The sequence below is a fragment of the Salpingoeca rosetta genome, assembly GCF_000188695.1.
Source record: "Salpingoeca rosetta unplaced genomic scaffold supercont1.27, whole genome shotgun sequence".
NCBI lineage: Eukaryota > Choanoflagellata > Craspedida > Salpingoecidae > Salpingoeca > Salpingoeca rosetta.
This window is the reverse complement of record NW_004754907.1, coordinates 145,927-155,523: the sequence shown is the minus strand read 5'-3', so window position 1 is coordinate 155,523 and position 9,597 is coordinate 145,927. Positions and strand designations below refer to the sequence as shown.

The window sequence follows — 9,597 nt, the reverse complement described above, 5'->3', positions numbered from 1 at the left end:
GTTGTTGTTGTTGTTGTGTTAGTTGTTGTTGTTGTTGTTGTTTTAGTTGTTGTTGTTGTTGTTTCGTTGTTGTTGTTGTTGTTGTTGTTGTTGTTGTTGTTGTTGTTGTTGTTGTTGTTGTTGTTGTTGTTGTTGTTGTTGTTGTTGTTGTTGTTGTTGTTTAAGTTGTTGTTGTTGTTGTTGGTGGTGGTGGTGGTGGTGGTGGTGGCGCTGAAGAAGTAAGAGGGGGCTGCACTGTGGGCCGAATCGATGGTGACGCCGTTTCAAGTGTCGGGCCGTTTTTCGTCTTTGCACGTGCGCTTTGTGTGCTCACCTTTGTCCCCTCTCCTCTTCTCTCCTGTTCGTACTTTGGTCCGTCTGGCCAGACATTATCCACCACCACTTTGTTCTCGTTGACGACGCCGATTTCTGGGCCCAAGGTGCTGGTCACGTGTGTGTGTGTGTGTGTGTGTGTGTGTGTGTGTGTGTGTGTGTGTGTGTGTGTGTGTGTGTGTGTGTGTGTCTGCCTGCCTGCCTGGCTGTCTAGTTGCCTGTACGATCATGTGCTCGCCAGCACGCCGCGACGTGTGCCTGCGACCTCACCCTCCATCTCTTGTCCGCGTGTGCAGTGTCGACCAAGTTTGGGTCTGAGGAGGACTTTAAGTTTCTGCTGCGCTCGTCGCGTGATGTGTGCGCAAACCTCTTTCTCTCCACTGCAGTAGACACGTCCACACCGCGCCAAGTTGAGGTGCACATGGCAGCGTTGTTTAAGTTGTTGTCGTTGTTCTTGTTTTTGTTCTTGTTCTTGTTCTTGTTCTTGTCGTCGTTGTTCGTTTTGTTGGAACTCTTCACCATCACCAGCTTCCTCCTCCTCATCCTCCTGTTCTCCGCCTGATTTCACACTTACCGCCACCCCCCCCCGAACACACACACACACACACACACACACACACACACACACACACACACACACACACACACACACACACACACTGCCATCACCATCATCGCACACCACCAGCTGCTTCGCCGCTCCCTCGCCCGCCTCCTCAGGGCCATGTATCTCCGCGACGATCGCCTGCAATATCTTGGCAGAGATTTCTGGACAGCGCCTGCGCTCACAAACAGCGTGCAGTCGATTCTGCAGTACCTGACAGCAGGTAGATTGTGGTGGTGGTGGTTTTGGAAGGGGGGGTGTCTGCTGTCTGCCGAGTGTGAGTTGGAAACGGATGTCATGGTGGCATATTCAAGTGTTTGCGGTACATCTACGACCTTGACCCATCACCCACTCACCCGCTCACTCACACACTTTCTCACTGACACACTCACGCGCACACGCACATTGCAGAGCATTTTGAACGCCCCGAAGATGATGATGAGGGGGCGGAGGCTGAAGAAGGTGACGAGCACGATGGCGATGAGGATGTGGATGTGGCTGCCATGTCCGCTATGGACAGCGGCGGGCCACTGGGCATGCTATCCTCCGTGGCGCCACCGGGTGCGCGTGGCGTCGGTGACCCTTCGCGAACCTTCCGTCGCCGGCGCCTTGATCCGGACCAGCGTGCCGTCGTCATTCGCGATCTCTTGCGTGAGATTCCGTTTTGCGTTCCGTTTATGGACCGCGTCTCCATTTTCCGTCAGATTGTCGCCTCGCACGCCCGCACAGGCGCTTTCAGGGTGCGCTGCGAACGACTTTTTTGGGCTTGTGTGTGTGTGTGTGTATGTGTGTGTGTGTGTGTGTGTGTCTGTCTGTCTGTGTGTCTGTGTGTGTGTGTATGTGTCTGTCTGTCTGTCTGTGTCTGTGTCTGTGCTTGTGTATGTGTCTGTCTGTCTGTCTGTGTCTGTGTCCCTGTGTGTGTCTGTGTTTCTCTGTCTGCTTCTCTGTCTGTCTAGCACGTCTTCCTGCCACACTCCCACCCATGCTGTCCTGCCCGCCCCCCTCACTATCCCTCTTACACCCCCCTCCACACCCCTGCCTCAGTATGCCGGCCGCCAGCACCTGCGTGTGCAGCGCGGGCGCATGTACGAGGACGCCTTTGATGCCTTCTCGTCCTCCCCCGACGGCGGCTGGTCGCAGCCCCCATCCGTCACCATCGTCGACGCAGAGGTAGATGTGTGTGTGTGTGTGTGTCTGTGTCTATGTCTATGTCTGTATGTCTGTGTGTCTGTGCCTGTGCCTGCGCCCATGCTTGTGTGTGTGTGTGTGTGTGTGTGTGTGTGTGTGTGTGTGTGTGTGTGTGTGTGTGTGTGTGTGTGTGTGTGTGTGTGTGTGTGTGTGTGTGCGTGCGTGAGAAAAAACAAAGAAGAGCAACCCATGAGGCCGCTGTGTGCCTCCTCATAGACCATCTTCATCTCACCATCCATCCAACCATCCCACCACCCAACTCCCTCTCCCTCTCTCTGACAGGGTCTGCCGGAGGCTGGGATTGACGGCGGCGGGCTGTTCAGGGAATTTCTCCAGCAGGCCATCAAGGAGGCGTTTGGTGAGCCCCCTGCCCCTCTCTCTGCCCAAGCAAGCATGGGATGTAGATTGAGCATGTGTGCGCACATTCATGGCTTGTGTTTGGCAAAGGGGGCTGTCAGCTCACCTCCACCGCCACCGCCACCACCACCGCCACCACCACCATGGTATCAGATCCCGACCGTGGGCTGTTCCGCACGGCAGACGACGGCGGCGCGTATCCAAACCCGGACATCCACCACATTGTCCCCGACGCAGCGCAGGTGAGGTTTTGCTGCTGTGCTGCGCATGCACCCACGCAGTCAACTTACATGCACTCACTCACCCACAGCACTCACTCACGCACTCGCCCCTCCCTCACACCAATCCATTCACGCTCACACGTACTGTGTTCTGCCTGCGTTGCTCTGCCAGCACTTTGAGTTTATTGGGAAGTTGGTTGGGCAGGCATTGTACACGGGTATGCTGCTTGACCTGCCGCTCGCACAGTTCTTCCTCACACGCATCCTCGGAAAGGTGGGCACTGATCAACAAACGGCAGTGCTGTGTCGGCCATGCGTGTGCCCATGTTGCGCGCTTGCTTGCTTGCTTGCTTGCTTGCTTTACGGGTGCCAACCACCACAACTCCCGTTGCTGTGTTGGTCCTTCCTCGCACCATCTCACCATGATACACACACATACACACACACCACCCTCACCATGACACACACACACACGCCACCCGTTCAGCGCAACATCTTCTGCCAGCTGGCGTCGCTTGACCAGCAGGTGTACCGCAGCCTGGCCATGCTGCGCACCATGTCTGGCGAGCAGCTCGCCGACCTCGACCTCACCTTCTCCGCCACCCAGGGCCCGCTCACGGGCCATCGCGTGGTGGACCTTGTGCCCAACGGGCGCAACCTGAAGGTGACGCGGGCGAACGTGAGCGTGTATCTGGTGCACATGGCGGACTACTACCTCAACCGCCAAATTGAGCGCGCGTCGTCGTCGTTTACGAGCGGGCTGCACTCTGTCATCCCGCCCGAGTGGCTGGAGCTGTTTGGGCCCTCGGAGCTGCAAATGCTGCTCAGCGGAACGCAGACAGACATTGACCTGATGGACATGCGCCGCAACACGCATCTCACTGGCGGCTTCCACGACGCCCACCCGACTATTGTCATGTTCTGGCGCGTTGTGGCGGCGATGACGCCAGAGGACCGTGGCCTCTTGTTGCGCTTCATCACCTCCTGCCCGCGCCCGCCCCTGCAGGGGTTTGCGTACCTGCAGCCGAAGCTTGCCATCCGCAATGCCCTCGACCCCACGCGCCTGCCCACCGCGAGCACGTGCGTGAACCTGCTGAAGCTGCCGCCTTATGAAGATGAGGAGACGCTGCGCACGAAACTCCTCACCGCTATTCGCTCCAACTCCGGGTTCCACCTCAGCTGATGGCGTGTGTGTTGAGGGGGGGGGGCAGTGGTGATGTGGCATCGTAAGTATGTGGTGGTGATGCTGATGGGACCTTTTTTGTTGTTGATTTCGTTGATGATGAACATAAATGAATGAAGCCATGTGATTGGAATGAATAACCGCAGTCTTGTGATGAACAACACACACACACACACACACACACACACACACACACACACACACACACACACACACACACACACACACACACACACACACACACACACACACACACACACACACACACACACACACACACACACAATGGGTTTTTGCCAAACTGGCTTCTTGCTTGCGTGGGTGGTAAAAATGAGTTTACCACAGGCGCTTCCAGAAACGCAGACGACCACCACAACCGCGACAACGTGCACACCCATCCATCCACACGACCTGCATTCACCACATCACAGCAGCACATCGCACATCGCACCATCACCGGCCGGCAAGAAGCGAAAAGGAAAAACGCCACGATGACAACAACGCAAGCGACCGCAGAGTGTGTTGGGATTGACCTTGGCAGCGCCGCCATCGTTGCAGGGCGCCTGCTTCCCAACGGCGCTGTCGACATCCTCCTCACACCGACCGGCGGACGCGCAACCGCCCCAGCAGGTGCAAATTGTGTCCTAAACTCTGTGTGTGTGTGTGTGTGTGTGTGTGTGTGTGTGTGTGTGTGTGTGTGTGTGTGTGTGTGTGTGTGTGTGTGTGTGTGTGTGAGAGAGAGTGGGAGTGAGTGAGGTGACACCTCACAGTCATATCTCCCTCGTTCGCTCAACAGTACCGCCTTTCATCCCCATTCTGCTCTGCAAGCGTTTCCTACTCACCTTGCCACAAACGCATACACACGCTCATCTACCCACTTGCAGTGTCGTTCCAGGGGAAGCGGCGATATGTTGGCCAGGGTGCAATGGACCTGGCCACCTCCAACATGCGCAACACCATCACAGACTGCATCGAGGCCATCGCCGGCGAGCATGAGACCAGCGCCGACAACGCCCGCGCCCGCGACGGCATCATCGTGACGCGCGTCCCACACACGTGCGAGGACGACGGCACCGTCAAATACACGGTGCAATACGAGTTGAAGGAGGGCGAGGACCAAGCCACCTTCACGTCCACGGAGATCCTGGCCATGCTGCTGATGGAGGCCACGGCATCCCTGGACGCCACATCCCCGCACACGATTGTGCTCGCCATCCCAGACGTGTACGACGACCAGGCACGCAAGCGGGTGGGCGATGCGTGTGTCCTCGCCGCCGAGCTGAGCGGCAAGCCGCTGTCGTTCCACGTCGTCGGCAGCAGCGTGTGCCTGGCAGAGCGCTTCACGCAACGGTATGCGGGCAAGGCGACCCCCAGCACCAGCAGTGATGGCACTGCCAACGATGGCGACGGCAACAACAACGACAACGACACAGATGATCACACCGAATATGTCATGATTGCTGACGTTGGCAAGGCGTTCAGCAGCGTGAGCGTTGGCCTACACGTCAAGGGGACGGGAGCACTGGAGCTGTTGCACACGAGCAGCCTTCGCTTCGGCTGCGACGACCTTGACGCCGCCCTGGCCAAACACGTGCTGGAACTGCTTGCACGCAAGAACGTGCAAGTGGACACGTCGAAGCGCGCCGGCCTGCGACTGTTGAAGGAGTGCGGTGCAGCCCGCAAGATGCTCAGTGCCAACAAGTCGGCAACGGTGGTGCTGGAGGCCTTTGGGCCCAACGACGACAACTACCACTTTGACATTTCACGCGACATGTTTGAGTCTGTCTGCGCCACGGAGCTGCAACGCTTCAAGGCCGCTGTCACCGAAGCCATGACGGTCAGTGGTGTTGCTGATGATGCGGCGGCGAAGGTGGACGGTGTTGAGCTGGTGGGCGGCGCCACTTGCATCCCCATGATCCAGAACGCCCTCGTGGTCGCTGTTGGCGGTGATGACAGCAAGCTGCGCTGCACGCTCGACCGCTCTGCCTGCGTCGCCATTGGCGCGGCGTTGCTTGCAGGCAAGATCGTCGCAGACGAGAAGAAGGAGCACAAGCAGGAGAAGAAGGAAGAAGGGCAAGTAGATGACGACGACAACAAGGCTGACAAGGCAGCGGAGGGGGATGCGGAAACACCAGCTGTCGATGGGCTGGTGGCCCGTGTTGGTGGCGTGGCGCAGTGGTCATCGGATGACGCCAGCAAGAGCGACACCGTCGCCCGCCTCAAGCAAGTCATCGACCAGGACGCTTTCATGCGCAGGGTATGTTTGTGCGGATGATAACTCGTGGCGGGGGGGGGCATGTGTTTGTGTCTGTGTGTGTCTGTGTATGTGTATGTATGTATGTGTGTGTGCGCCTGTTTGTACGTGTGTGTGTGTATGTGTATGTATGTGTGTGTGCCTGTGTGTGCGTGTGTCTGTGCATGTGTGTGTCTGTGCATGTGTGTCTGTGCATGTGCATGTGTATGTGTGTAGGTGTGTGTCTCTGTGTGCCTGTGTATCTGTCTGTGTGGTTATAGCCGTCTGTCGCTCCCTCTTTCTCTCGTATCCTCACATTCTGCGTTCCGTCGGTGGTGCAGATCATGGATGCGCGCAACACATTGGAGGCGTATGTGCTCAACGCCAATTCCCTCGGCGACGGCCCGCACGGCAACCTGTTCAACCGCGAGCAGACGCAGCCCCTCCTCGACGAAGCGCTCGAGTGGATCGACAGGTGTGTGCGTGTGTGTGCGTGCGTGTGTGTTCGTGTGTGTGTGTGTGTATGTGTGTGTCCGTCTGTGTGTGTGTTCGTCTGTGTGTGTGTGTCCGTCTGTGTGTGCGTGTCCGTCTGTGTGTGCGTATGTGTGTGTACTGCGCAATCGGTCTGCGCCTGATCACCCGTTCACCTTCACCTCCACACCACCTAAATACCACGCCAATGCCATCGCCCTTCTTCTCAACGCGTGCAGCGATGCAGCGCACGAGACAACGACGCCCGAGCCGTTTGAGGAGCGGTATGCGCAGCTGAAGGCCAAGGTCGAGGAGATCAACGCAGACATGTTCGCCAAGATCGGGGCCGACGAGGAGGAGAAGGCAAGGCAGGCGAAGCAGGAGCAGGAGCAGTGGGTAAAAGACCGCGAAAACGAAGGTGCGCATGTGTCTGTCTGTCTGTCTGTCTGTGTGCTGTGTGTGTGTGTGTGTGTGTGTCTGCCTGTGCGTGTGTCTGTCTGTCTGTCTGTGTCTGTCTGTGTCTGTGTTTGGTCAGCAGTGAGAGGAGGGAACGCTGCGATTCTTGTTGTGGCGAGGACGCGTGTCGTTCTGCGTCTCGCTCATCCACAGCACACGAACACACGCGCACGAACGTGCCTTGGCCGCAACCGACCACAGACAAGGATGACCACGACTTCCGCAAGCTTCCAAAGGAGAAGCGCATGCAACAGGTGATGCGCAACAAGAACGAGGCGACGGAACTGTTCAAGGGCGGCAACTACGCCCACGCCACCGCGCGCTATGCACGTGCACTGGCCCTCACTACCAAGTTCTTTGACCTCTCCCCAGACGACGAGAAGGAAGTCAACGACGTCAAGGTGTGCTGCGCTGTGCTGGGTGGAGGTGATGTTTTGTGTGTGTGTGTGTGTGTGTGTGTGTGTGTGTGTGTGTGTGTGTGTGTGTGTGTGTGTGTCTGTGTGTGTCTGTGTCTGTGTCTGTGTCTGTGTTTGTCTGTGTCTGTGTCTGTGTTTGTCTGTGTCTGTGTCTATGTGTGTCTGTGTGTCCGTGTCTGCGTCTGTGTTGGCATCCGTGTTGGCATCAGTGTCTGCGTGTGCACTCTGCGTTGATCAAGTCTGCAGCGATCTTCGGCGTTCCTAACCATCCCACTCCCATCTCACCCTCCCCGAAACCCACCACACATCACCGCCCATCGCCACGCATCGCCACCCACCAGTGCGTGCTGAACCTGAACTTGGCCATGTGCTACATCAAGCAGTCTGCATGGAAGAAAGCGCTTGCATCATGTGACGAGGCACTGGCCATCAACAAGGACAGCGCCAAGGGATGGTACAGGAAGGCGCTTGTCCTGGAGAACATGAAGGACTATGACCAGGCCGTGAAGGTGGCAAAGGAAGGGGCGCGCATTGCACCGGAGGACGCTGCCATGGCCAAGCTGCTGCGGCGCGTGGAGGCGAAGAAGACAAAGGCAATGGAGCAGCAGAAGAAGCTCTTCTCCAAGATGTTCGCTTGATTCTCGCGCGATGAACGCACAATGAACGACGGGAGGTTAGGGGTCGTCGGGTAGAGGGTGTGTGTGTGTGTGTGTGTGTGTGTGTGTGTGTGTGTGTGTGTGTGTGTGTCCGTCTGTGTGTGTGTGTCTGTGTTGGGTTGTGGGCTAGTCAGTGGTGATGTTAGGTGACGTGGATCGCTTGCTGTAGATCTGTGGCCCACTTGTCGTGATGGTCATCGAGAACTTTGGATCGGAGATGCCGCTTGTTCTGTTGTTTGGGTACACGCACGTACGTACATGAGAAGTGGCGTATGTTTGTGTTGCCTTGCTTTGTTCACCAGTCAGCCAACCAGTACACTTGCTGCTCTCAAGCGAATCGTTCTGTTTTGAGTACTACTGGTTGCGCCCTGCTGGTCCGCGCTGGTGCTGCTGCTGCTGCTAGTAGTGGTTGTGTCGGCGGGCTTGAAGTCGTCGTCCTTCTTCCGCTTGTCCTCATCCTAATGGTGTGCATGTATGTGTGTGTGTGTGTATGTGTGTTTGTGTGTGTGTGTGTGTGTGTGTGTGTGTGTGTGTGTGTGTGTGTGTGTGTGTGCTGCTCGGGCCAACTCCCAGAGTGCACAAGAGCGAGCGAGAGAGAAGGAGCAAGTGTACATGTGCTGTTGGAGGCACGTGTGCATATGAAGGGCAAAGAGAGAGAAAGAGACAGAGAGGGAGAGAGAAACACAGGAGGACACCAAGCACGCAGTGGTGCTTGCTTGATGGGATCAAATACAACAGCAAACAAACAAAGCAGCAAACAAACAAAGCAACAACCTCAACACAACATGAACGCAGCCTCAAGGACCGACAACACCAACACCAACAACCCACAACAACAAGGACACACGCCATGATCAAATCGAGAGATGAGATCGTACGGTCTCTGCGGCGAAGAGCCCAGAGATGGTCTCGGTGAGCCACTCCATGGTGGTGTGTGTGTGTGTGCGTGTGTGTGTGTGTGTGTGTCTGTGTGTGTGTGTGTGTGTGTGTCTGTGTGTGTCTGTGTGTGTCTGTGTGTGTGTGTGTGTGTGTGTGTGTTAGCTTGTGCGGGAGCGCGTGGTGGGGGGTGTGAAGCTTTAGTTGTTGTTTTGTGGTCTTTCGTCTTGTTGTGGGGGCGAAAGCAAGCGGAAAAAAAAAAACAATGCGCGACCAACAGGATTCAAACCTGCGCGGGCAGAGCCCAGTTGATTTCGAGTAGTTGATGTGAGTAGTGTCAGCAGCACGGCACTGTGCCTGTGCCCACTGGGAACAGGGTGCTGAGTGTTGAGGTGAGAGTTGGCTAGTAGGAGGAGAGGAGGAGGACCACCTGGCCTTTTCAAGTTGGCGGTTGTTTTGAACAAGGAAAAAAAAAAAAATGCGCGACCAACGGGATTCCAACCTGCGCGGGCGAAGCCCAGTTGATATTTCGAGTCAACCCGCCTTAACCTCTCGGCATTGATCCCAGGTCGCCGAAGTGGTCGGTTCGTGGTCCTTAAAATGCGAGGTGGCTGCGTTTGTGCG

General features: G+C 56.6%; 3 protein-coding genes across 3 annotated transcripts in view; 2 read left to right on the top strand and 1 right to left on the bottom strand.

Annotated features, from left to right (window-relative positions):
• The window catches only part of PTSG_08952 (Ube3b protein), a 7,491-nt gene extending 3,488 nt beyond the window's left edge, over positions 1–4,003 (top strand). Inside the window, exons 11-19 of the mRNA XM_004989692.1 lie at positions 366–419; positions 609–727; positions 1,001–1,139; positions 1,328–1,656; positions 1,961–2,086; positions 2,387–2,462; positions 2,615–2,703; positions 2,855–2,956; positions 3,170–4,003. Coding sequence (XP_004989749.1) covers positions 366–419; positions 609–727; positions 1,001–1,139; positions 1,328–1,656; positions 1,961–2,086; positions 2,387–2,462; positions 2,615–2,703; positions 2,855–2,956; positions 3,170–3,865 — 1,730 coding nt within the window. The 3' untranslated portion in view covers positions 3,866–4,003. The remainder of the gene's footprint in view (positions 1–365; positions 420–608; positions 728–1,000; positions 1,140–1,327; positions 1,657–1,960; positions 2,087–2,386; positions 2,463–2,614; positions 2,704–2,854; positions 2,957–3,169) is intronic.
• Positions 4,004–4,205: 202 nt separating this feature from the next.
• PTSG_08951 (uncharacterized protein) lies at positions 4,206–8,406 on the top strand. The gene is made up of 6 exons (XM_004989691.1): positions 4,206–4,495; positions 4,750–6,122; positions 6,440–6,573; positions 6,809–6,987; positions 7,227–7,426; positions 7,783–8,406. The coding sequence occupies exons 1-6, from the start codon at positions 4,357–4,359 to the stop codon at positions 8,077–8,079; spliced, it is 2,322 nt and encodes a 773-aa protein (XP_004989748.1). The 5' UTR covers positions 4,206–4,356; the 3' UTR covers positions 8,080–8,406.
• Positions 8,407–9,568: 1,162 nt separating this feature from the next.
• The window catches only part of PTSG_08950 (uncharacterized protein), a gene marked incomplete at both ends in the record, with an annotated part of 6,598 nt that continues 6,569 nt past the window's right edge, over positions 9,569–9,597 (bottom strand). Inside the window, one exon of the mRNA XM_004989690.1 lies at positions 9,569–9,584. Coding sequence (XP_004989747.1) covers positions 9,569–9,584 — 16 coding nt within the window. The remainder of the gene's footprint in view (positions 9,585–9,597) is intronic.

Coding starts and splice junctions, on each gene's coding strand:
- PTSG_08951 (XM_004989691.1), top strand. CDS start 4,357: ATGACAACAACGCAAGCGACCGCAGAGTGTGTTGGGATTGACCTTGGC. Junction 4,496..4,749: donor ACGCGCAACCGCCCCAGCAG/GTGCAAATTGTG, acceptor ACCCACTTGCAG/TGTCGTTCCAGGGGAAGCGG. Junction 6,988..7,226: donor AAAAGACCGCGAAAACGAAG/GTGCGCATGTGT, acceptor AACCGACCACAG/ACAAGGATGACCACGACTTC.